Source organism: Siniperca chuatsi, linkage group LG18, assembly GCF_020085105.1.
Source record: "Siniperca chuatsi isolate FFG_IHB_CAS linkage group LG18, ASM2008510v1, whole genome shotgun sequence".
Lineage (NCBI taxonomy): Eukaryota > Metazoa > Chordata > Actinopteri > Centrarchiformes > Sinipercidae > Siniperca > Siniperca chuatsi.
Window position 1 is genome coordinate 27,094,027 of NC_058059.1, and position 26,760 is coordinate 27,120,786.

The window sequence follows — 26,760 nt, forward strand, 5'->3', positions numbered from 1 at the left end:
TCATGCAATATTCAACACTTTCTCCCCTCATCTCAGAATCCATCTGCCCCACTCCGGGGTTCATCTCTGGGTCACAAGCAAGTCAAAGTCTTTTTCCAATAAAACAATGGGCCTCCTGCAGGAACCACTCACACAAACAGAATCTTCTCTTGCGTATGAACTAAACTGGTCCGGACCTGCCGAACGGGTACAAATAGTAAAACACTCATTAGATCTGAAATCCTAAAGCCTTCATCTGAATGGTCTAGGTTAAATATGAGGCCAAATTTAATCAAGACCAAACTTGCAATGCAAAATGTAATTCTGTTAACCATATCATCATCATCTTCTTCTTCTTCATCATCTTCATCATCATCATCATCATGACTGCCAATTTACTGAGAGTTTTTAGATTTTAGGTTAGTTTTTTATTGACATATTCCAGCACAGCTTATACATTTCAGTCGTTTCTGGAGAAACTCTCTCTCACAGCTGCCAGCGTCTTAAAGCAGGTCTCTGTCCAGCAGCATCCTCCCGACAGTGCATCATCATCACTGCATCTAATATCTCCATGGCGGTCACATGAGCACCTCTCCCGTCAGTCATGGGCTGCTTTGCTTCTTTTACTTCGTTTCAAATCATTCCCTCTTTATTCCTCTCAGTACGGCGCTTCTCTGACGACATGTTGATGACAGCTGTACTAGTAATACATTTTAAAAGATTTTTTCAGAATTCAAACCAACCAAATTGAAGCCTGTTACACGTGATGCAGCTGAATGAGGACGGAAAGACAAAATGTACTAAATCAGGTTTGACAGGTCAGCGTCGAAACACCAAAATAGCTTCTTTTATTAAATGATCTTGACTTCCCAAAGGAAACACATGCAGAACTTAACACTCATTTAAAACTGGATTCAAATCTGGGGTAAAAAACTACAATACTTGAACTAGGTTGAGAATTTTGAGAAAAAAGCTGCGCAGTAAACCCACAAGAATTTATTCAAGTGTGGTCTGTCAATTTACAATGTGACGTAAAATAAATGGAACTGAAGACTGGGGTGAGCTGGGACTATGATGAAGACATGGGTGTAGACTATTGACAGTGACTGGTCAGGGAAAATAAAACTAGCAACAAAGATTTCATACAAAGATTCTTACCTAAACGGACTTTTCATTAAATTATGGTGAATGGAATTCTGCACATTCCATTTTGGACGAGCTGTTATGGAAGCTTTAAAAATCTCATCTGTGAGCAAGACACTGAGATGTCAGGACATTTGGTTTAGGAAAGTGGGCACTTAAAATACCGGTACATTTGCAACTAAATTAAAACATTTGGCCTTAAAAGCAAAACCAAGAAAATACCTAAAACTGAAGAAGAAACTGAAGAATTCTGAAGAAGTCACACAAAGTCTTATTTGCATCACCTCACTCTGAATGAGCCTACTGCTCAGGAGGTAAATTCAAGCATTAAGCATCAGTGAGCACACACAAAAAAATAATAATCCCCTCGTCCCCTCAAAAAGGAGCCTGATTCAAACTTTATCCATTATATAAATAAATTGACAAAAATATAAAGTTGCTCCAAAATCACAAAGGCCATCCACAACATGCTCTGCATTCAAGTCATGGATGACCTACAAGCTTTCATGACCACACGCGTTCACATGTGGGAATGCGTGTGTCAAACTACATGTGGTTGATTTTTGCTACGGTTGTATTTGCATGTGAGGATGCCAGAGGAAGGGCGAGCTGTTGGGATTTTGGTCTCTCCGTCGCGTGCGTGGCATGAGCGTCAAGGCTTCGTTGGCTGGATGGACAGCAGGCTACCGAATTTGAAGTGCTGAATCACAGGGAACTTCTCCAAGCACTGGAGATGGGAGGAGAGAAAAGAGAGGGACTGTTTTACGAACATGAGAAAAATGAGAAAAAAACAAGCAAGCATTTAAACGGAAGATGGTTAAAGCCTCAGAATGCCTCAAACAAAGGGCAGGCAGCATCCGACAAATGTCGTAACTTTCCGAAACTGACACTGATGCCTGCTCTTCTTTTATCCTTCTACAACTACTAGTCACTTTCTCTGTGTACAACACCATGAATGCTTTCCAGGAAATACTGTCCTTAAAGAGTAACTAAAGCCCCAAAGTAGTCTAATGGGCGAGTTATGAAGGCGTGGATAACAGTTTCCAGATTTTTGAAAGAAATGGTCTAATCCTGGCGATGTTTCTGAGATGATGAAAAACTGAATTAACGTCTGTCTTTGTCTCATTACTGAATGGGAGACTACGGCTGGGTTAACATTCTTTCTTGAGCTACACCCATAGATTAGCCATACTGATATATCAGCTGATATTATCTCACTGCAGAGATATTGGCACTGGATTTCTTTACCTCAAATATTCCTATCGGTATTGGCCTGAAGAAACCCGGTATCTGTTAGGCTATAGCTTTCATTCACTGGGACAGGGAGCAGTGATGGCGGTGAGCAAAAGGTTGGCCGTGCCTGAAGGTTAGAGACAGGACAAGTCCTCGTCTTTAAGCCCAAACGCAGAGTTAACCTTGACCTAAAGCGTTGCTGTTAACTCTTCCCTCGGGCCTTTCACTCTGAACACGTTCAAAATGGCCGTGGATCAACCCAGACGAGGCCCTTTGTGTGTGCTGACATGGACCCAGTGTTGGGGAGCAGGGGTGGGGGTTTTGGGTGTCTGCAGTGGGGGTTGGGAGGCTGTGGAATTGAACTCTTGTGCTCAGTCTGTCTGTGCAGTGACACTTTCAGTCATGATCATCTGGGTGGAATAACGCGCCTCACAGAACTTTGATCTAAACAGATATTTAATCAATGCCAATTTGTCAAATCACATGCCGTCAATGAAATCTGTGTTAATACATTTTAATAAGCTAGTTCTCTGAACTGAATAAAGTTATGGCAAACCCATTGATGACGTCTCCGAACTTAATCCACACGTATAGTTGTTTGTGCTCTATATCGTACATGGCTTCCCCAGTGTTTTTAAACGTTTTACTCCTTACCTCCAAAGCACACTTTACATACTGCTGGCCGTTTTCTACGGCATACCATAATGTCAGACAGACAGGTAGGTTTGATGACATTCTATATTTTTCAGATCCCATAAAAAGCCTCAAAGCAACAATGAATGTATCTACTGACAAGTGTTGTGTGTGTATAAAGCCTGACATATCTTCTATTAAAACCCATCAGCGAGCCGCTCTGCTGCACTGGCTGACATGTTCCTTCATCACCATGAACACACACACTGTAGTTTATTCTGCCTCAGCCCCACACACACCGTCCTGCTGCCCCAAACACTCACTGCAGCACCACATGTGGATTCATCCAACTTTTGCTAAAAACTACAGCTTCCTGTTTCAGGAATTTACTAAGGCTTTTTTGAAAATGAAAATATTTTTGTGAATCTTTTAGATTCATGTCTTCAGTAGGAACCAATGTGCTTGGAGCTGAGAGCCACACAGTCAGAAGGTGGTGAGAGACGGACTAACACTGTTTGTTTTGGTCTCTTCATGAGATTTAACAATGAGAAAAGTATAGATTAACACCAGCCTGATCTGGTAAGTGCTTTTTTGAATGTGTTGCCTTCTTTCAGGCAGTCTGGATTTCATTCATTTCCCTCTAGTATGTAAATGAAGCTGTTGAGACTTACAACCAGCTTGTTTTTAACAACAACAATCAGACATGATGTTCACTGAGACGAATTATCCATCTCAAGCAAGTTTCAAGCCTGTGCAAGTTGATTGTTGTCTATAGTGCAGTGAAATGTTGTGAACCCAACAGCTGCCTGAAAAACCCCCCACTTATACACGACTGGTAGTAAACGGGCTAAAATGTGCAAAAAACGCTAGTAGGGGCCTTTAAAATGTATAGGTGGTGAGAGCTGGGTGGCTGATCATCTTTTCAAGTATGGACAATACTGTGAAATTCTGTGTAATCCATTCAAGTCAAGCTAACAGGCCAAGTCCATCCACCAGTTTCCCTGAGCGCGTGTCATTTCACGCACTCAGTTTGTTCCAAACAGGCGTCAAGGCCCCAGAATCGCCTTCTCTCACAGAAAATGGTGGATTCTGCTCTCTCTCGGTCTAGTACAACTCCCTGCCCGGAACCCTGTGTGGGGCCAGGAAAAGGGAGAGAGGAATGCAAGTCTGCTGATGGTTGCTCCAGGCTTGGAGGAAGGTCGGGACAGAGGGAGGGGAGGATTTAATGAAGGGAACGGCAGGGGTGGGGGTGGGGGGGACAGACAGCTTGGCCCCTCAGCTCTTTGGGAAGACTCACAGGCTGCTCTGGAAAACACAGGATGTGGGCATGCAGGCGGGGAGAACGGGCTTAGACATCCCACCAACCCCACCCCCAACCGCCCACACACACACACACACACACACACACACACACACCCATTCTTTCCATTCCTCTCTTAACCCTTTCCTGCCTCTCTCCCAGTGTTCGGGCCTTTAGCTCATAAGGAACCTGCAGTCGGCTTTCAGCAGAAACCTGATTTCTTTCTTGTCATGTAAACAAGAAAACTCAGTTTCTGTAATCAGGGTGAAGGATTACAAGAAATCCAGTTTACACAGCTTCTGGTTCTAGTTTCTTGACCACGTATTGCCTAACCGGGTTTCTATTTGAATATGTGCATTTCAAAGCCGTCATAGGAAAAATATCAGTGCTGAGGGAGGAAAGAAAAGATCATTACATGTAGCTATGCCTCTATGTATACGAAATAATCAAGTTCAAACTGAAATCGAGTCTGAAGTCCAATCGGTCCAAAAGCTCCAAATAGAAAAAAACACACCGTCAAGCTGCAGCGTAACACAATATGCTGGTAATCTTTACTTAAGCCATTCCTAAGGTGTAAACAAGACTAAAGGCCTTTTTTCACAGAGACGCTGCAATGCTGCCGTAAAGAAGACCTGTCATTACGCCGGCTTTGCTTTCTTACACTGAACCAAACAAAAAAAGGATTCTGGAAAGGTGGGCGGAGCTGATCGTCATAGCAACGCTATTCCAGCAGTTGGGAAACAACACAGGGAGCTTTGGTGCTGAGAAGCTGCAGCCTTTATTCACTGACAGACTGTAACCTCCACTGTACACTACACACACACACACACACGTGTGCCTCCGCTGCCGGCTCAAAGGCGGCACAACAATGCCCCCCCATTCCGTGCTCGTATATATGACTGCGTAAGAATCCCACCTCGAACAGGCTGTAGAAAAGGGGCTGGTCGCTGCGAGCTACATGCTTACACCAGCATGCTAACATGCTCACAGTGACAATGCTAACATGTTGATGATTTGCAAATGTACCCTTTACTATGGTTGCCATCTTTAGTGTTTAGTGTGTTAGCATTGTAACATTTGCTAATTAGCATGAAACAAAAGTCCAGCTGAGGCTGATGTGATTGTCATTAGTTTGCAGGTATTTGGTCATAAACCAAACAAAAAACTAAATGATTTAAATAGTTTATTACCAGCTAAAGTAAATGACAGTGTGCATATAATATCGTGCAAATTATTATAAAAACTAATAAATAAATTCAATCAGCTGATTAAAGAGTGGGATGCAGAGTGGCAGCAGAGAGAGGGAGCGTGTGAATATGGACAGAAGAGTGGACGTGATATAAAAACTCACTTCAGTGATCGTGAAGCGTGATGTTACTCTACAGTTGTGCTTCATCAGTGAAGTGTGTGACTGTGGAAACAGTCAACAGGCAGACAGATCGCCGCTCGAGCCGCTCGTCTCTGTGGAACGTCTGTTCCGCACTGCGCCGCATTCCTCTCAACTACCATCGGCTGCTCGTGCTCACTCTCCCTCTTCACCTCCTTTCACTGCTCGTGCATTACTTCCTGTTGTTGACCGTATGCTGCTGTGCTGCTTTGACATACAGTATTTGGTGTTCAAGCTTGCTGTCTGCTGTGGTGTAAAAGTTTTCAAATTGTTGTAAATTGTTGTTAATAACTATTAGATATATCCTGGCCATTCCAATGAATTAAAAAAACATGAATATCGCGCACCATTTAGTATGATGTCATTATATAGACGGACCTTCTCTCCGCACCCCCAACTGTGACCGACCTCCAGCGTCCCTGGTTTGTACATATAATGTAGTGCAAAAGAAAAACGAAAAAATAACAAAATGTAAGATTAAACTAAAATGAAGATAACATTTTGGGCATATAATTTAGTGCCAAATATTATCAAAACCAAAAATGTAAGATCAATTTAAAATGAAGATAAATTAAAATACACACAGTAGATGGGGCTTATGGCCTACACAGAACAGGCATTGCTTTCGTTGTAACACTCGTTTCTTTGCGAGACAGTGAGCGCAAACAGCAAATGACCCGCTTATTCCAATGTTTTAAAATATTACTGTAAATCTCAACATTTTCATTAATTAATGGGTTGATGGCAACTGAATATGAAATAAAAATATGTAAAAAAATAAAAATCGGTCGGGTCCAATCAGGTTCGGACAGAGAATAAAAGCTCTAAAGGGGATCGCCAAAGTCAGTCATTATTCATTTTCTAGGGACAATAAATGTCTGGACCTAATTTCATGGCAATCCATCCAAAAGTATTTCAGTCTCGCCCACAAGTGTCAGCCTCATGGTGGCGCTAGAGCGAAAGTCAGCGGATCACCAAAGTCAGACATTTAATGGTTCCAAGAGGACGGAACCCAATGACTTTGTTGATCCTCTGACTTTTCCTCTAGCGCCACCATGAGGTTGACATTTGTGGTTTTTAGTGTAATGTCTCAACAGCTATTGGTGCAGTCGTTCATGTTCCCCTCAGGATGAACTGTAATAACTTTGGCGATCCTCTGACTTGTCATGTAGCGCCACCATCAGGTCAAATTCTTGAATTGTCCTGTGCTTTGGTTTCAGCCTCTGCTGTACTTTCTGTATTTAATGCTAATTAGCAAATGTTTGCATGCTAACATGCTAAACTAAAGTGGTGAACATGGTAAACATTATATATCTTAACATCAGCATGTTAGCATTGTCATTGTGAGCATGCTGACATTAGCATTAACGTCGACGCACTGCTAAGTACAGCCTCACTGTGCTGCTAGCATGACCAACTCTTCTTCTTAAACATCGTTGAAAAATCTTTTTAGACAGCCTTTCTAACAGTCATTTTTCAGACTCAAATCAGTTCATTTCAACAGAATTGCCGTGATCAGTGGATTTCTTTCTGCAGGCCAAGTAAAATCCTCACAATGCTTTAGCACAGATTTCAACTTCGGTGGTAAGAAAACTCGCACCGTTGAGCGAATACAAATCTCCACAGTGCTGACTTTGAGGTCCAAACTGGATGGAAGGATGCAGTTTAAGTTTTGTGGTTTTCTATGTAAGTTGTAATTTATGTTCTTTTCACTTTTTTAAATTTTGGGTCAGCCAAGACTTCAAGCAGCAATATTAGACTGATGCTTTAAAACCTGCATGGACTCTTTGGCCACCAAGCTATTTATCAGACTGATAAATCACTGAAGAACTGGACTGATCCGTGACGAAGAGAGAGAGCGCAGCAGGCGTACCTCGGCCTTGTACATTCTGATCAGACCCTGGTTGACTTTGGACCAGGAAGGAACAGCGCTGATGTTCCACAGCTGGTTGGAGTGTTCAGCAAACGGACCAGTCTTCATCTACAGAAGAGGGAAAGAGTGACAAAGATGAGGTGAAGAGGGACAAGTGAGACGTCTGGTGTAGCTCATCCACACTCATACAAAAGGACAGGACTTGGCACTGGACTTCACACTGTGTTGATTATGTAGGAGAATGACAAGGAAATGGAGCATGTTCATTATTGCATCGAAGCAGGCAAAGTGTATGTTTGTGCGCAGGCTTAAGTCACAAAATTATGCTTAATAACCATCTAACTCCAACCTTTGATTAATAGATATTGTATATAAATCACAGTTCACCTCTTTAGTTAATTCTATTGCACCACAAGGTTTGAATGATTTTTAACAGGACAGCTCTTAAACCTTCCTTTTAGTCCTCTTGAAACCATCATTAAAGCCAAACTCTGTTTTTAGAGTAGCAAACACTCAGCGGCTTTGAAGAGGTTTGCGTTTCATCAGTGACGGAGCTTTGGTCAGCCTGAGTTGAGTCAGCTACAGTGGCTCCAATGATGACCCATGTTCATGGCAGAAAAGCCATGTTTTGGCAAAACTGAGTTTTTGGAACACAGCAAGCTTATCCAGTGGAGAAGCACACGGTGAAAATGGGTCACCGGTGGAATCCACCGTAAATAACTGAATTCAAGCTGACTGAAGCTGCTTTTTCCCCAATCAAACAAATTTCAGTGTGTAATTCCCAAAACAAATACTACACTGTAACCCAGACTACTTACACACATTCCATTACCAAATAACTCTTATAGTACCTGCCCCTTTCTCAACAAATACAGATGCCCCCCCCCCCTTTTCTTTTCACAGATTACATAAAATTCAATACATACTCAAAAGTCAATGACAGTCATCTTAACATAAATGTTACTCAGTAAGATCATGTCAGATACATTTTCTTAAATTGAATAATATTTGAGCAACATTTTAAGTCACCGTCCAGAGAATTCCACAGTTTCACTCCATATAGTCAAATACACATCTGCTTTAATGTAGCAAGTGCATACGGACGTTTGAAATTCAATTTCCTTCTATGATCCTCGCCGTTTAATCTTAATATAAACACAACACATGATTAATAACGTTTTTAAATCAACTCAATTTTTTAAATTTCAGCCTACTGGTATGTTCTCTTACATCCACCTTGCTTATTATTCTCATTGCTCTTTTCGGTAATACATACAAAGACTTAACCAAAATATGGAAGAATAAGTGATCAGTACACAATATGAAGTGCAGCAAATCTAAAATCCTTTGCTTTGTTCAAAACTGCAATACTTTTACACACTTTTCTCCTTATATATTCTATAGGAGGTTTCCAACCAAGGGTGTGGTTCATTATGACTCCCAAAATTTGCTTCAAATACTTTCAATGAACTCCCTCTATAGCCATTTTGAATTGATCATCCTTTTTCAATTACCGAAAACCATAAAATGAGTTTTTTATTTTTGTGCAAACCACTTTTCAAGCACCTTAGAAAGCAGAGAAAGCAACAACTCTGCTCTGTAGTTATTCAAACTGTTGGAATTACCTTTGCTATTTTCTTCCATGTGCCTTTTATGCCACCTAGTTTCCTTCAACCTCTCATAATATTCGTTAGTTTGTCTCATTATTGTTGTCAACTTATTTTTGTACATTGTCCATTTCTGCAGTCTTAGTTTGATATTTAACATCATCTCTATATAATTGTGTTTCTTCGTGCGTGCCTTTTGGAATCCCTGCGTCAGCCAAGGCTTTTTTTAACCATAATTTTGTTTCCTCCCACACAGCAGTATAGGACAATTCTTGTCATACAGTGATATGTAAGTCATATGCTGCTTCGCCTCCTCCACATATACTCCAAACCAGTCTTCTTCTACAAAGGTCATTCTGGAATTTATTTTTTTATTGTTTCATCTGTTCTTAATCTAACAAATGTGGGCCGATATATTTCCTTATTTTTCTTGAGTTGACAATCATTTTATAAAAACAGGTAAATCATCATTTATTTATAGCTCACTTTAAATAGTATTCTGAACTTCATTTGTGAAAATATCAATTATTGTAGCACAAACTAGTCACTCTACCGGGCTGAGTGATCACTGGGTGTATGCTCCTACTATATAATCATCCATGTCTACATTGAGGAAATGGATATTGAAATCCCTACATATTAACCAGGCTTTTCTGTAATTTATTCTCTCTACTAAACTCTTTCTTTAAAAAGGTCTACATTTGACCCTGGTGTTCTACAGATACAGGCAACAACATTTCTTGTCTTTTCCATCTCACTTTCAACAGCTATACATTCCAACACAACATCCGTAACTGTTCTACATGTTTAGCCATGTTTCAGATAAAGCTATTATTTTGAACGAACTTCTGAATGTATTCAAATATTCACTGATCTTATTGAAATTTAAGACTAAAGACTTCTCCAGTTGAAATGAATGAGTGAAAAATGATCCCCTAACTTAACGCTCACATTAAATTGATCATCAGTTTAATAATTCCAAGTGTCATTGATACAATTAAACACATGGCTTTCCGGATCGACATCATATTCATAATCCTGCATCCTATGTTCAGTGAGGCCTTTTGTACAATAAATAGTCATATCGTTTCCTTCACAATTTTCAGGCACCGAGTAGTTTCTGACGTTCTTCCTTCGGGCTCGTCTTTCAAGATCCTCACAGTTTGCTTCCAACTGTTTCTGCACTTGCAGGGTTTGGATCAACACTTTATTAATATTCCTTTCATGGTCTTCATTTTCTGAAATCCTCACTTCTGCTGCATCCATTCTTTTTTCCTATCTCCAAGAGCTTCCCGTAGTTCAGTAATTTCTCTCCAGTGTTCCAAAGTTTACTGAAGTTTTCATGCGGAATTCTCTCAATAATTCAGCAATGCCCGACACGACTTCCACGCTCTCATCGGTTGAGTGTTCTCGGGAGATTGTTTGTGTGTGCCAGGCTCCTGTTGTTTGGTAGAATGTCTTTGCCTCTGCTTTGACATTTTCTTCCTTCTCACTACTCATCTACAATAAAAGTTTCTTGTTTCGATTGCGATGATATATTTTAGAAGCATCTCAATCCAGAAACTTAGATAGTTCCGTTTGCTTGCGGAGAGTAACAACTAGTTCACCAGTCAGGCAGCCATCTTGATTCGGGAGCGTCGGTCAGCTCATCGTTTTGGTTTTCTTGGCCACAATGTGGTTTTGATTCACTCTCACTGCTCTCATCGCTTTGGCTGCAGCAGGTCTGAAAACTACCTGCTCAGCAGCAAACAGCAGACAGACACTGTTAGCGACTAGCTGGTGAACACAGGAGCGTTTAGCAGCTAAAGAGCCAGATATTTTTCTCAGGAGTCGGTGGAGACCAAACACAGAGCTAACAGAGAGAGAATCATCAGATGACCAGTACAACAACTCCAAATGAATGCTAACGCTGTTCTGTGTCTGTTGGATGTGTGTATTACGCCACATCAACTTTAAGGGTGATAATATTTGCTTGTTTGTGCTGCACCCAAGTGGCTGAAAATCAGTTATTGCATGTTTAAAGCTGCATTCATTACATTTTTTGGGGCACATGAGGGCAGCAGAAAAAGCTGTAAACAACATTGTGGGTGAAGTCACAGACGTTACAGCCAAAACAATGAGCTGAAAGATGCTCAACTCTGTAGAGCTGGGGGGAACGGCACAGCCGGGTGAGAATTCTCTGCAGGCTTGTCACTGTGAGCGACATCTGTCACATTACATGTAGTCATTTGACCTATTGTTAATATTAAAATGTTGATTAGTGCAGCTTTAAATATGACATATGAGAGGTGGCTGTAAAACAGTTTTGCACTCACAGGCAACTGATAAAACTTCTCATCAGGGAAGCAATTTTCCAATAGGACAGCATCGTTTTGGCATACTTTTTAATTAATCTGCACATTTGGCTTTATTTCCATGTAGATATTGAAAGATATTGAAATGGTAAGAAATGTTTTGGAAGGGCAATATTAATGCCAGAAAAAAAACGTGGAAATTGTTACACAAACCTAAGGCAGTGTGGGATACATTCATGACTTACAGGTTTGAGACAGAATTTGTTACAAAAGATTTACTGTATTTATATACTTTGATCACAGATCTCATATCCCTTTGATCTAATACAGAAAATCTATTTACTGCAGGGAGTGTAGTCCCTGTGGAGTTTATTGATGCTGCTGGCTGGCTAGTCAATGATTATAATTTAAAAGCTGCACTCACCAGCACCCAGTAGTGCCCCCACTGTAGATGTCTGGAACAGCAACTGTGGAAATGATCCTAAAAGCACACTGAACCTGGTTATGTAGCCCCTAATGCTGTGATGGTACGGTTGTTTCTGATTATTGCATTTTTCTTGGCTCCGTTATCATCTTTAGTAATATGCTTAAAGAAGCTGAAGGAAAAATACAGAGCAAGAAGAATGAGTGTGACTGCACACAACAGCCTGTTTTCTCAGTCCCCCTTATAATGAAAACATGCAAAAAAGCTACTGGTTACATTGCTTTCTTATTACATTGATTACTCTGCTTTCAGCAATATAATGAATGTAGTAAAAAGAACATGCAGAATTTAAGAATACATTCTGGAATCAACGAGTGAGTTGAGCTTACAGACAAAAGAACAATAGGTAGAAAGCCACTGTGACATGTAAGACTGACAAAAACAAATGAATTCATAAATGAATGAAGTGAGCACTATAGACTGTTTTCCCACCATTTTCTCCCAAGAGGCAGAGGAACCCAAACCCAGACCCTGCGGCATCAATCTAACAGCTCCTCCTCTTTCCACCCCCCCCACTGCTGTAGACACTTTCCAGGGCCTCGCATGAGAACACATGGGGGAAGGGCATGGAAGAGGGAGGAAAGGGGGGTGGAGACAGCCCATATTCCCTGGAGGAAGGAGTGATTCACAGCAGTATGTGGGGAAGGAAGTGACTCATGTTCAGGACGATGCGCGTACGTACGTACACACACACACACACACACACACACAAGCCTTGTGTGTGAATTAAAAAAAGAACATGAGTTTGAAGTATCCACATGTGTGTGAATAGGAGGAAAATACTTGGGTGTACATGTGGAGTGTTGCATGCTTCCAGGCCCGTCTGAGCGACAGTAAACAAAAGAGGAAAAACAAGTCTGCAGTCAAGACTGAAGTCGAGTAATAGATCCAAGAAAGGAAAGAATCATTTACCAAAAACAAATACTGTATATTTAACATGTTTTGTAACCATCATTTCACCAGTGAGAGTTAACTGGTGAACTATTACGCCTCGTGTTGTTGCTATGGTTACCGAAACCTTGCACTTTGAGTTAGAATGGAACCACCTTTAATGTGTCCCCGTGTTTTAACCACTATTGTGACTGACTAGCACTAGCGGGCCAGCTACACCAACTAGCCCTGCGAGCATATTCACGACAACAAGCTTCTAGAACCAAACATTTCGCAAACAAGTGCGTATGAATTTTGCTGGACGACTTTCTGGCGTGACCAGGCCTCCACTCTTCTCTTTATAACTAAATGAGCCATTTGCAGGTGACCAGCTGAACTTGTCAAAAACAAGCAGTACACCACCGCCTTTTACTGGTCAGCAGTGTCATCAGATGTTTCCACCTGGGCTCTGTTCTTCGAACACGGATACGCGAGTTAGCTTGATTTGATCCTTTTATGATCTGACGCGAGTCTGGATTTTTCAGTTCTTCAAAAGCTGGCTTAAAATGTATCTGGATCTGTTGTCATAGCAACAAGTCCTTAAGCCCAAACCTGCCAAAGCAGACTCGTTTTATATGAACTCATTTTCAGATACAAATGACTCCTTTTCTTAGACGTATGGTGAATTGTTTTTATATAATCATGATTTTAGATGAGAACATGTAGGTTACTGAGCCATCATGTTGGTGTAAGTATCAAAATATAATATCATTTTCACAGTAAAGAGTTAAATATACTATATAAATATACTTTGATCAAAGTTTACTAAATTCACTTGCCCAACTGGGCAAGAGAAAAAATACATTAACGTTGAACCCTGGTATGACAATAATGGAAATGTGAAAACAGCGGAGCACAATGTATGGCACACCACCAGAATATTGACCACTTTCAGGGGACGTTGTACTGGAAGATGGTGAAGGATGCTGTGCAAATCTTTCAACACGTTTTACTGGTTAGCCTGAGTGCTCTGCTGCTGTCAGAGACCAAGGTAGTGCTTCTTCGTGGTTGAAAGGCCACCATGTTTCCTACACTAACTTACATTTCAATTCAAGGGAAAGAAAAGGGAGAGAAAGCCAGACTGAAAACATATCAGGGCTGTGACTAACTATTATTTTCATTATTGATACATTTTGATTCAATTATTTCCTTAATTGTTATATAGTTAGTTTATTAAATGTCAGGAAAAAGTGAAAAAAAAAGTCTATTTTCAGAGCCCAAGGTGACATCTTCAAATGACCAGTTTACAATGATATAAAAACAGACAAAAGCAGCAAATCCTCAGTTTGGATAAGCTGCAATGACCAAAATGACTAATTAATTATCTAAATAGTTGCAGATTCATTTTCTGTCAATCGACTAACTGTTTAACCAACTCATTGTTTCAGCTCTAAAACTCAGTCACACCAAAGATACCAAATTAAAGTCAACAAAACTGACAATGAAGAAGACAAAACGACAGAGTGAAGTCACAAGAAATTCTAATTGAGAAACGGATGAGGAGGACCACGGAGGCCCTTCTTGACACAACAGCAGCATCCTTTCATGACCGTGAGGAGGAGGGAGAGGTCAAGCAGCAGCAGGAGGAGGAGGAGAAAAAAGGGAAGGAGGTGCTACGTCTGAGTGGGAAGGAGGAAAAGGATGTAGCTGCTACACCAACGCCCTCCTCTACTACCCCCCCCCTTCCTCCAAAACCAAAAACAAAGCACACAATTCCTGCTCTGGCACTCTACCAACAGAATCCATCTGCCTTACCCCCGTCTTCCTTTTCCTGGACAAAACCACATTCAGCTGTGGTCCACCAATTTAATTCCAACAGCTACATCAGTACAAAGTAGATAGGATACAGCAAGAAAAAAATGGAAATGGTCCAGTGTGGAGGATTTAGTGGCATATAGTGGTGAAACTGCAGTTTGCAGCCATCTGAATACCGCTCGCCTCGCCCTCCCCTTCCAAGCGTGTAGGAGAAACTACGTTGGCCGCAAAACTGGCGAAAAACGCCAACGGCCCTATCTAGAGCCAGAGTTTGGTTTGTCCGTTCTGGGCTACTGTAGAAACACGGCGGTGCAACATGGCGGCCTCCGTGGAAGGGGACCCGCTCCCTCTGTAGATAAAAACGGCTTATTCTAAGGTAACAAAAACACAACGCTTCTTATTTTCAGGTGATTATACACTAATGAAAACATACTTATGAATATTATGTTCCATTTCTGCCAACAGCTCCTCCTAAAAGTTCCACACTGGAGCTTTAAAGAAATTGGAAGAATTCAACCACACAATGAGGGTAATGTCCATTAGGGGGCAGTACTCCATTTTGATACCTCCCCACGTAATGCAGAATTGACAGATTGTTCACACCCTTTGTCAGGAAACAAAAATAAAAAATAAACAACTTATAAAACAGCAGGAAAGCTGAGGTCAACTAAACTAACCCCTGGTTTATGGCTAATTTCCAGCATTAATATACAAATTTAACCTGTCAGCAATTTTTAACATTTTCTATCTCTTGACAATTTTATCTCAAAAGAGATATAAGAGATATACATTTGGAATGAGGTATTCCAGTGTTTCAGTTTTACTACATTTGTATCACTTTCAAGAAAAAGATTTTCAGTGTAGCCCCGAGGTTAGCATCAACTTCAGCCCTGGAGGAAAACAAAGTCTTCCCTGTGCTTCCCGAACACAGTCTTCCTCCAGGGCTGAAGTTGATGCTAACCTCGGGGCTACACCGAAAATCTTTTTCTTAAAAGAAAAAAACAAAACAATGATGTCATCATTCATCCCAATGTTTCACTGATGACATCGTCATATGCCAATTTGGTAGATATCGCCCACCCTAATCTGGAGTATCAGGGACACTGTGTCTGGAAAGAGATGATGTTGTTAAATTATTTGAATGTATTTTTTCACAGCAGCACAAACTAAATTCCATTCACCTCATTCATGAATGCTAGTCCAATATTCACTCTCTCTCTGTTTTGGTCTCCACCAACTCCCGAGAAAAATATCTGGCTTAGCTGCTAAATGCTCCACTGTGTTCACCAGCTAGCTGTTAACTGTGTCTGTGTGCTGTTTGCTGCAGGGCAGGTAGTGTACTGTGGGTTTATCAGGGCTTCTTTTGTTGAAAAGAACTGGCTGCTGCTGCTGGAAGCGAGGTTGATGAGAACAAAAACAGTAAAGTTGTGGGGTGTAAAGCCAAAACAATGAACTGAAAGATGCAAAAAGCTTCCGTAGAGCTGAGCAGATCTGCAGATTGCTAATTCTCTGTGGGTTCATCACTATGAAAGACACCTTTCACATTACACATGGTCATCTGAGCCATTGTAAATATAAAAATATTGATTAGAGCGGCTTTAAAGTATTCTATTCTAAAGTTGTCCTGTTTTGTCCATATAATGCCACCATAGCATGGACTCAAATTTTAAAACCTATTTGACACTGCTCAAAAACATTAGAAGCATAACGAGGGAGTATATATTGCATGCCCCCCCCCGTGTACCTTCAGTTAGTATACAGTAGTAACTACCATTTTGTAAGGTGAATATGCAGTGTGCATGTTGAATAAAAGTACACAGATCACACGAGTACTTGTTTGAGCAAACAAAAAGCAGATTCAAAAAAGAAATCAAATGTGACGATTGTGAAAGTCATTTTCCCACCTCATTTATGAACTTGATGCAATCCAGAAACATGTAGTCTTGGTGATACTCGTTCACCACCCTCTCATCGATAAAGTGCCGAGGCTCCAGTGTTGGGTGATCTGAAGGGAGAATGAGCTGTAAGTGCACATGTTCGCCACCCGGTGTCACCATTCACCTACCCATTGACTGACATCAGCCTGCTCTCCCTACGCTGTGGAGAGGTAGGGATGTGTACATTTATCAATATCATGGGGACTCTGTCCCAAACCTGACCTTCTACCACTACACAGGATGAACAGAACTGCAGCAATGACTTCTAATCAGCATTAGCAGAGTTTTCTGTCTTTCAGCACAGGTGTAAATAATCAAATGAATGACAGCTGAATTCCATTTAGCTGCTTCAGTTTCAGGCTCCTGGTATTGTTCATGCTGGCTCACTCATGGCTTACTGGGACACCTGACTACGACAGAGCCAATGTTAATGTAATTAGTAACACCTGTGGTTTTCCTACGATGAGTCAAAATGACTGCTGTGAAAAAGTCTTATTGTCTACAATTCTAAAGATCATGTCAGCCCTGTTTTAGATTGGCTTTTAAATCTCAATGTTAAGCACTATTGTTTTATAGCATTTCATGGCCTAATACCTACCTATACGTCAGAGCTTCAATCAGTTCCTCAGACAACAGGGACCTCTGAAAGGTGCTTTCACACCTAACCTGGGTGGTGGAGTTCGTAAACTCATCATCAGTCACTTAGACTGGGGTGAAAGCTGTCAGTGGAACCCTGGTGCAGACCACTCAACCAGACACTGGTGCGTTTTTTTGTTTAGGTGTGAAATCAAAGCAGACCAACCACAGGATTTGATGATGATGATGATGATGATGATGATGATGATGATGATGATGAATGTGATTTTAGCATAAATTCAAAAGCTAAACTACTATTAAATCCATCTGCTGATCGTGAACTGTTGAGGAGGCGATCTCCTGATCAGCAAGCTATAAGTAATGTACTGCCTATATTTATGCAAGATCATTTGGTAACCATGGTAACACATATGTGCGTCACCACAGGAGTGCTGTGATTTTCCCTGATCAATCAGAGACTGAGTTAAACCAGAGGTGCATTGTGCAGTTTCACAATAAAAGGTGAGTGAAATGTAGCGACCACGTAATATTACGGTACAAAATACTTCTTTCTTGTCCCGTTTCTGCACGTTGGTCACTATTTATATATGATAATGATACATGAGGACCAGCTGCAGTCTGGATTACTAATGCTCATAATCAGTTACTCTTTGGTGAGCTCTTTGTGACACCAGAGAGGTAAGTAAACACATCAGGCCATGTAGCGCTGATGATGCAGGATGACATCACCAACACTGTCCAATCAATGAGTTAACAGTCAGTCCATATGACCTCATGTTTACTCCTTTTGGTTTGTTAGTAATAAGTGTGAGTGTAGCTTTTTTTTCTTGGTCTGGACCAAATTAACTGAACTACAGGTGTGAAAGTGGCCTAAGCTGTCCCCGAATCCAAGTTAAAAAGTACGGGTGGCCAAGGCTTAGCGGTCAGGCCCTGAGCGGGGGCGATTGTTAAATTGCGATTGTCTTCTATAAATCTAACTAAAGGCCGGTATTTGTGGTCGACATTCTATTTAAACAAGATATGTTTGTACCGAAAATGATCACATATTTGTTGTTTATGTCCTTTTTTCTGTTATTGTTATTATTTTTTTTAATCACAGAGAAAAGTCTTGCCTAGTTTTCTATAGAAAAGTTTCACACGCTGTGGTTAAGGTCTGGTTAGGTTTAGGCACATAAACCACTTGGTTAGGGTTAGGGAAACAGCACGATTTGGGTTCAAATACCCCGTCGCCAGAAAGAGGCCAGCAAATGTCCCAACGTCTCGCTAAAATACCCGGTGGTGTTGGTTGAAATGGTGGTCTCTGCTGCTTTTGCTTCCCCAGCTATCTGACTGTCGGTCGAACCACCACCCTCATCCAGCTAAGAATGTCACTTCTTAAAGATGTCTGAACCACGTCACGTTACCTATGATACATATTGTAGAAATGCTGACATGATACGTATTATATGTAGTAAAATGTCAATATTCAACGTGGTTTGCAGAAACGTACAAAGCCAACATTGGCTTTGTTTCTGGCATCATGCTATATGGGTTGTGTTTGAATTACATGTTAGTTTGAATTTGTTTGATCTGGACTTTTTAAGAAAGTGACGGTCCTACCACCGATCATTTATGTAGAAAAAGACTCTCCACTCCTCTGGTCAGGCGTAAACGTACAGACAGCGGCATGCTGAGAGCATATTAACCAGGCAGCAGACAGGATTTCTTTCTCGTTTCGCTAACTAACAGATTTAATGTGTAATGACAGCTCAGTAAATTTGCTGTTGACCATTGTCATTATAGATGGTGAAATGAACAGTCGCCGGCTTAAACAGTAACCTTTTACAGCTTGTTAAGACACGGTTAATTATGTAAGTTAGAATATAAAATTGTGGATCTTGTGATTAGAAAATTGCACTTTCAAATCAAGATAAAAAATGTAAAAATCTGTATAAAAACAATGAATCATTCAGCCCTAGTAACTCCTGTGTGGTAACAGTTCCAGCTTCACATCAACCTGTATTTACTAATGCCACTTTAGGCTCCTTTCACACATATGGAATTCTTTGTTTGAATGGATTAGTTTCCACACTTGTGTTCCCCATTCTGACAGTGTAACATCAACATTATAGCACTACATGTCCCAACCTCAATTACCCCATCTGCATCCTCCTCAGATACAGCCAGGCTCTTACCTATAAACTGGGAGCTTCCCCAGATGAAGGGTAGAAACTGGAAGTCATCCAGGCCCCACACACCTTGGCTTCCAGCTGGCTCCATTCTGTAGGTCCTCTGCAGCTTCCGCATCACTGAGAGATACCTGCAAAATCACATTACAACACAACAGCGTACACACACACACACACACACAGAGCAGGATGTTGTAGGAGGGTTAGAAAAGACAGTGATCAATATCAACAGTTAAGCTAATACCGTGCTAGCTGCACTCTGAACTAGAGATAATGTTGGGATTGTTAGCAGAAAGTAGTGTACATATCATGGACACTACTGTTTTAGTTCCACTGTTGGAATGTTTGAGGACACTAATAACTATACTCCCTTCATCCAAGGTCTCTGCCTCTTAAAGGAAGTTTTTCCTTGCCACTGTGGCCAAATGCTTGCTCATGGTGGGATTTGGTGGGTCTCTGTAAATAATACTATAAAGAGTTCGGTCTAGACCTGCTCTGTAGGAACAGTGCAGCGAGATAACTTCTGTTATGAATTGGCGCTATATAAATAAAATAAATTGAATTAATAAGTAGATACATTTCGCACAGGATTCCGGCACATGGCAGAGGTAAGTAAAGTGCACTGTGTAGTGAATATGGAGTGATTGTGGACAAAGTCTACAGCTAGCGGCGCTGTGAGGTTTTAAAGCTCTCTGTAAAGAGAACCAAACTGTTAAGACAGATAAACCAAAGTACTGGACAAATTGAAAGTTTGACCTGATGATGGAATTACATGGAAAGTCAGAGGATCACCAACATTATTAGGATTCATCCTGTGGGGTCCATAAATGTCTGTACAAAATCTCACGGAAATCCATCCAGTAAGTGAAATATTTCAGTCTGAACCAAAGTGGTGGAGCCGACTGGCAGACAGAATGAAGCACACCGTCACATTATCTGTATAGCAGTGCGTAACATGAAGCAGACCACAGCAGTAACAGCTCACCTGTTAAAAACCTTAAAAATGATAGCCAGCTGATCATCTACCCTGAGAGCTCCAACCTTACAGAGACAGCAGAGGAACGCAGCAAAAGCAGCTTCATGACCTGAGAAGATAAATATACACACATTACAGATCTTCAGACGTGAACAGATCTGCGTGAGGTCCCTTCCTGGATTTGACAGTAACAGGAGGAACAAAACTTGACAATATTAATCAAGCTACTAATTCTGCTTTTAACTATACAACTTACTACTACTACAATCAGTTACATTACTTTTAGTTTAGATAATACTACTGATACTAGCACTACATTAACTTCTGCCTGAGTAACGTTAACAGGATATTTGGCCTTTTGTCCAAATGTCTTCTTTACAAAAAGGTTCCAAGGAATCAATTTTAAATTTCTTGACTCTTTGCAAAGAATGACACTCCTGCTCCATACATTATTATAACCTAGTTTCCAATGTATCTACAGGACATTTGGCTTACACATATTGCAAATTTGTTTTTAAATTCACGTGTAGTATTTTAAAACACTCAAGGTCTTTTTCCTTGTCTAGTGTTATTTTTTACAGCTTCACTTTTGTAGGACTAAATGCCTGCTGACTTTGTAAAGCTCTGGATCAAGCCTACTTTGTACACAGTGAAACATACACTATTGTCTGTGTTGTATATCTACAGCCTGAAATATAACACGCAGCTACGCAGTCATCTCTCAACATGACAGATCTCAACAGGGTTTTGGACAGAAGTGCTGTGACTGGCCTGCAAAACTGGAAGGTGGGGATTAGGGAATAGATCAACTGTTACATTTAGATATAAATCATGAAATGGTTGTAATGTTTAGTTTAAAGGATTGGTCCGCCCAAATTACATTTTCTCACTTATCTCTAGAGGTTATCTGTTCTTACATATATGAGTTTCTGGAGCTCACAGCTAAAAAATATTTTTAAAATTCTACACGAATGTTTTTGCAGAAACACTGTCCCTGTTATTGCAGATCATCCACAGTACACACTGGGAGTTTTCTTGGGACTATTTCTTTGGTAGAAATGTGTTTCAATGAAAACTGTTGACAGTGAGGTCCGTGGATTATCCACATTAAAGTTTTAAATATATATTATATATAATTTTTCAGCACTGTGAGCATCACAAACTAAATTCCATTCACCTCTATTTTTTGGGGTGGAGGCAGAAATCTCAGAGACAGATACATGAACAAATAAAACCAAAATTGCATGGAAAGGTAACACTAGGGCTAAGTGAGAGCTGACTCTTTAACATTAAAGATGGTGGGGGTTATGCAAAGGTTTGGTGCAGTTTTAATGTTAGCGGGAGAATGTCGGCAGGAACAACCCAAACTTTTCTAATGTAACACCGCAAAGAACCGCTAAATGCAATACAATATGACAGCAAAGTTTTTGCTTTACGTTTTTAGTGAAAAATATGTTATTTTTTTTAGTATTGTTGGGGCATTTTAGCCTTTATTAGATAATACGTAGCGGGAAACTTACAGGAAAGGAGGAGGGAGAGGGGCAGGGATGACATGCAACAAAAGGTCCCCAGCCTAGGTCAGCAGGGCCTCTGATTTCTCTGTTACTATGATTTTATACTGCCCCATAACTTCTGCTAAACAGCTGATTAACCTGAGTGCCTAGTATAGAATTATAGTATTGGACTGAAACATAAAACACCAACACACAGACCTGTTCCATAGTCTATCCTGGTGGCATTCCCCACAGACTCTTTCAGATAGACAGCTATCTCTGGAGCTGCAGCACATCTGTCAGCAGGGAGCAGTCCTGACACCAAGGCCTCTGCTTCCTACACACACACACACACACACAAGGCATCTACATACAGAGCATGTGGTCGTATGCATGGCTGTGAGAGAGCGTGTGTGTGTTAAATTAAACATGGGGAAGCTGTGTGGATTGTGTGGAATGAGATTAGTTACAGTCTCATTTAGGGATGCACTGTGTTGGCGCAGACACTGACCTAATTAAGCGGATTGGGTGTCGGCCAGACGTGGCTGATCCACAGTAAATACAGTTTTCTGTTCTGCTCGGTTCACTTAATGTGGTGAGCAAATTATGCGTAATGCTACTGCTGATACTAGGTCACTTCCTGCATGAGCCTCACAATAAGTGCATTTTAATGTGAAAGCAGTGGTAGGCCTTTACTTTAAAACTGGATATTCGCTGTAACATTAACTAAAATTAATTAAAAATTAAGTTTTAGCAACTGCAGTCATAAAACACTGCGGAGGAGCTACGATGCTTCAGGTCGGTTTTGGTTTGTGAGAAAAAACAGGCATGAACAGGCACAGTGTTTTGGTGAAGAGGTGTAGAAACATGTATCTCCACATGGACACACAGAACAGCATGCAGCGTCAGCTGTGGTCACAGCCACTCCCTGCAGCTCCGCGCGGTCTGTATCTGCAGGAACTGTGTGTGTAACATGCACTAGACGAGCTGACCGTGATGGCGTGTCTGCTGCTAAGAGGTTAATGCAAGAACCTGCCAGTTCATAAATCTTAGCTTTATCTTTCTTTATATATTTCTACTGTGTTTATTGTTTCGCACCTAAATACCAAAGCAAATCCCTCATATGTGTGAACCTACTTGGCAATAGAGCTGGTTCTGATTCTGATAGGCTATGACTGAAATCTGTACAACCCTAAAAAGGATAGTGTGATCCGCCTCACTTGTAGTTAACAACTGATATGTAGTTATGGTCTGTCGTTACCTTACCCATAGCCGAATGATCGTAATCAGTACCACGCAGAGGTTTACCGATTTTACATTTTGGAAAATGTAGAACGCTGGTATCAGATCGGCATCAGGCAGTGTTTAAAAAGTGCTAGAGTAACGTTTATTTTCCAGAGATCCCACAATACTGCCGGAAAGAAGATTACGCCGGCTTTGCTTTCTTACACTAAACATACGTTCATACAGAACGGAGAGGCAGAATAGCCGCGCAACAATCCCGCCTTGAACAGGCTGTATAAAAGGGGCTATTGTCTGAGCTCTTGGACGTGTGTGTGTGTGTGTGTGTGTGTACTAACCTGGTCTAATTTGGTGTACCAGGTTCTGTAGGCCTTATTACCAAAGCGTGATGGCTGGTCAACAGGAGGGGTCTCGTTGATCCATCGGTCCAGAGTCCCCAAAAGATCTAGTAACTTCTCCACTGTCTGTGAGACAACAAGACAACAGTGACTGTAGCAACACTGTAACTGATATTTATCATCATCATCATCACATGATGGGTTTTAATGAGCATAAAGAGAAAAAGGGCAAACAATAAACTAGCATCTTTAGCTCAGGGGTGGGTGTTATAGTCAGACCCTGCCTGCTGAGCCTCAGCTGGTCAAACCTCTGTGGTCACTTACTTTGTGTTTCAATATAGCAGAACGTCAACTGAGTTGTTCCCATGGACACGTTTTTCTGTTTCTGTTCTCAGACAAATGGCCAAGTATGAAAAAGTGATTATTTCCTGGCTCATAAATGCGGCTTGAGGGAGAACAGTAACTCCTATGCTGCTGCACCGAGACGTCGATCACAACACTATTTTATACTGTGCTGTCATCTGATGGCTTAAACAGAAATACAGGTATGTTTACATTTTAAATGAGTGCTTGTGGAAAAAACGGGAGGCAACAGGAAGTGGTCTTCTACCACATGGTACCTGACCATGTGTGAGCTGGCTTACAGTATGTCACAGTTTCAGGAACACTCTGATTTTCCCATCCACTCTACAACAAGAGACCTGCGGTTTCAAATTCCTCCGCTCTGGAGAGCGTTATTGAAAAAAGCTGGTCAGATAACATGACTGAGCAAACTCTATCCGCTGATGAAGACTGAGATGCGGTTGAAAGTTCCAGAAAAGAAATTGTAAGTGGACATTGAGTTGAGTTTTTTTTTTTTTGTCAAACTACTATTACCAAGGTCAAGAATGATTTTTCACACATGTTGTACTTAACTGGACTCTTGCTGAAGGATGAGTAGCGTCAGCTCCATCACGCACTGTATATACAACTCAAGTCATTTAAACATACTTCACACACAAGCAGATGTTCACTAAAGTGAAAACAAAACAGACTGAAAGATCAAAATAATTATTGATTTGTATGTGATCATCAAATGTTCTCAGCCAAAACTGTTCAAATCAAGTTATGAAACGTTGCCCCCTCAAAAACATTTGTATTCATGACGCCCGACTCTTTCAACGAAACACGGCCACGAGTATTGTTTTCCTATCCTTTCACCCCCAATAATAACAATAATCCTTTTAAATGTCAAAGGTTACTAGCACATTCTTTTAGAGGCCACTGATAAGAAAGGCAACATACCTCTGACACCTTATATTCACATGTGAGCTTCTTTCCCTTCACACCTTCATTCAGTGTCAGAACGAAGCCCATGTAGTCAGCATACGCCTGTAAGGAGGAGAGGATCTGTTGGGTCTCTGTAAATAATATTATAAAGAGTTCGGTCTGGACCTGCTCTACAGGAAAAGTGCAATGAGCTAACTTCTGTTGTGAATTGGCGCTATATAAATAAAATTAAGTTGAACTGAGATGTGTTGAAAACTGGAATGTATCAGGATGAGTAGTCAGACGAACTGCTACAAGACCTAAAATAATGTGATACATTTTTACTAAATTGATATTGATCACGATAAGGAAAATGTTGTGTCACACATGCACTTCAAGAACTTAATAACTTAGTCAACAATCATTTTCCTAGGTTTTTATAATAATTTGCTTGGAATCAGAAAATAACAATTCTGCAAACCATAAATTACAAGAAACTCCCTACAGGAACCAAACTACAGGTGTGAACAAAGCCTAGAACTGCTGATCATTTTTGTTGTTAAGAGATTAATTTAACGCCAAATTCACTTTTACTATGTAAGAAACCAGTGAGCATTAAAGGGTGATTTGAGAAACATGGGCTGGTCCCAGTGTCCACATGTTATTTCTAACAAAATAGACAAAAATAGAAGATTCTGAAACATGTTCACACAGCAACCTACTTGAGATCGCTTCCACTTGCCCATGTCAGGCACCATACTGATTTCTTTCTTGGGTACCATGAAGGTGTCGCTGGCTGTGACTTCAGGTGCTTCATCCTCAGGGGTGGATCCTAAATAATTAAGCAGAGACGGTTTTCTTATATGAATGCCAATTGATTTAAATAAACCTATTCAGAGATAATTCCAGTTTAGATATGCAGCAGATATCTTGTAGTTTTGTGGCAGCTAACTTTAGGTTTTCCAAATAAGTGAATTAGGTATTCACTGGATCAGATCTTGTTAATTGTATACATGTTCTACTATAGATTTATCACAGGAAACTGGATGTTTACCAAGCAGGGATCGTCTAATGAAAAGATGCTATTAAGTTGCATTATGGGAAATGTAGGATCCAGTATTTTCGGAGCTTGACCCAAACTAGGGACTACTATTCGGGGTATTTCGTGTTTAAATCTGTCTCTTGTGACTCGACCAACTCTATGGAAGTGAAATACTAAATTGCTAGATCAGCCCTTTAATCACAACGTTCATTCAATGGCAACGTGAATACTTGGCTCCATTCGTCATATCAGTCTTTGTGACGGCTGGTTTGCATTTATAAAGCGCAATCGTGGAATAATTGAACCCTCCGACTTTTAAACAGAGTTTGTCCTGATGATGTTCTCAATGAATTAGGAAAAGGCAGTGGTGCAACACTGCAAACTGTCTCCTGCTAACTCCCTCGACGTGCTAGCTAACACATCCCGGACAGTAACGCAAGCGAGTTGGGTTTTTTTTTGTTGTTGTTCTGTTGTGTGACAACGGCTGCTAACGAAGCAATACAGAGTAACTGGTTGAGTAATTAAAGTAATGGCAACTTCAGTTATTCAAAATATAACGCTATCTTGGTAGCTTTGCCTGAGGACAGCGGTGACATGCCTTCTGGGCTTCCCTAACTAACATAAAGTTGATTCGTTAAACGTCCCGTGTGGCGGGGTGCCGTACCTGCTAACGCTAGCAGCTTTTAACGCAAGAGAGCAAAGGTGATACAGAACTTGCTGCTGCTGAGCAGAAGCATTGAGCTGTGCGTTTACAATTACCTGACTGCTGTTCTGTTTCCGCCATGGCGAGGCTGACAGGCTTCTGCGTGGGTTTTAGGCAGATTTAAAACAGCCGCAGCTCATTACTGCCCCCCGCTGCTCGGAAAGCACAAGACATCCCGGGTGCTCAGCTCTGCTGCCAGTAGAGGTGGTAGTACAGTAGTAGTACAGTAGTACAATAAACATAGTAGAAATATAAAGCAAGTACTGCGGGTCAAGAATCGTAACTATAAAATTGGTAATAAGATATTAAAGAATATTAAAACAAAAATATTATAAGAAAATAATAATAAAGAATATGTATAATATGTTATTCCAATTACAGTGTGTGCAACGTGCAAC

The 26,760-nt window shown here is 40.8% G+C and overlaps 1 protein-coding gene and 1 long non-coding RNA gene across 3 annotated transcripts; one reads left to right on the forward strand and one right to left on the reverse strand.

Moving 5' to 3' along the window:
- Positions 1 to 384: 384 nt before the first annotated feature.
- ptpa (protein phosphatase 2 phosphatase activator) lies at positions 385 to 26,531 on the reverse strand. 2 transcript variants are annotated; one of them, XM_044173493.1, is made up of 10 exons: positions 26,419 to 26,530; positions 25,340 to 25,449; positions 24,654 to 24,740; positions 23,370 to 23,495; positions 22,009 to 22,126; positions 20,306 to 20,405; positions 19,327 to 19,451; positions 16,523 to 16,623; positions 7,549 to 7,656; positions 385 to 1,849 (listed from the first exon to the last, which is right to left on the reverse strand). In XM_044173493.1, exons 1-10 carry the CDS (start codon positions 26,441 to 26,443, stop codon positions 1,775 to 1,777), a joined length of 975 nt encoding a protein of 324 aa, XP_044029428.1. In that variant the 5' UTR covers positions 26,444 to 26,530; the 3' UTR covers positions 385 to 1,774. The 2 variants fall into 2 exon arrangements, with proteins under 2 accessions (XP_044029428.1, XP_044029429.1); XM_044173494.1 differs by lacking the exon at positions 7,549 to 7,656 and having other exon boundaries at positions 26,419 to 26,531.
- Positions 14,943 to 16,444, forward strand: LOC122865287. Its single transcript, XR_006375447.1, has 2 exons — positions 14,943 to 14,994; positions 15,084 to 16,444. It is a non-coding gene; the product is annotated as an uncharacterized LOC122865287 (long non-coding RNA).
- Positions 26,532 to 26,760: the final 229 nt, after the last annotated feature.

What these genes read in the sequence shown, in the direction of transcription:
- ptpa (XM_044173493.1), bottom strand. Translation starts at nt 26,443, where the DNA reads ATGGCGGAAACAGAACAGCAGTCAG. An exon ending in GCAAGTGGAAGCGATCTCAA is followed by an intron (nt 24,741 to 25,339) that starts GTAGGTTGCTGT and finishes TCCTCCTTACAG; the next exon opens with GCGTATGCTGACTACATGGG. An exon ending in CAGGATAGACTATGGAACAG is followed by an intron (nt 20,406 to 22,008) that starts GTCTGTGTGTTG and finishes TTATCTTCTCAG; the next exon opens with GTCATGAAGCTGCTTTTGCT.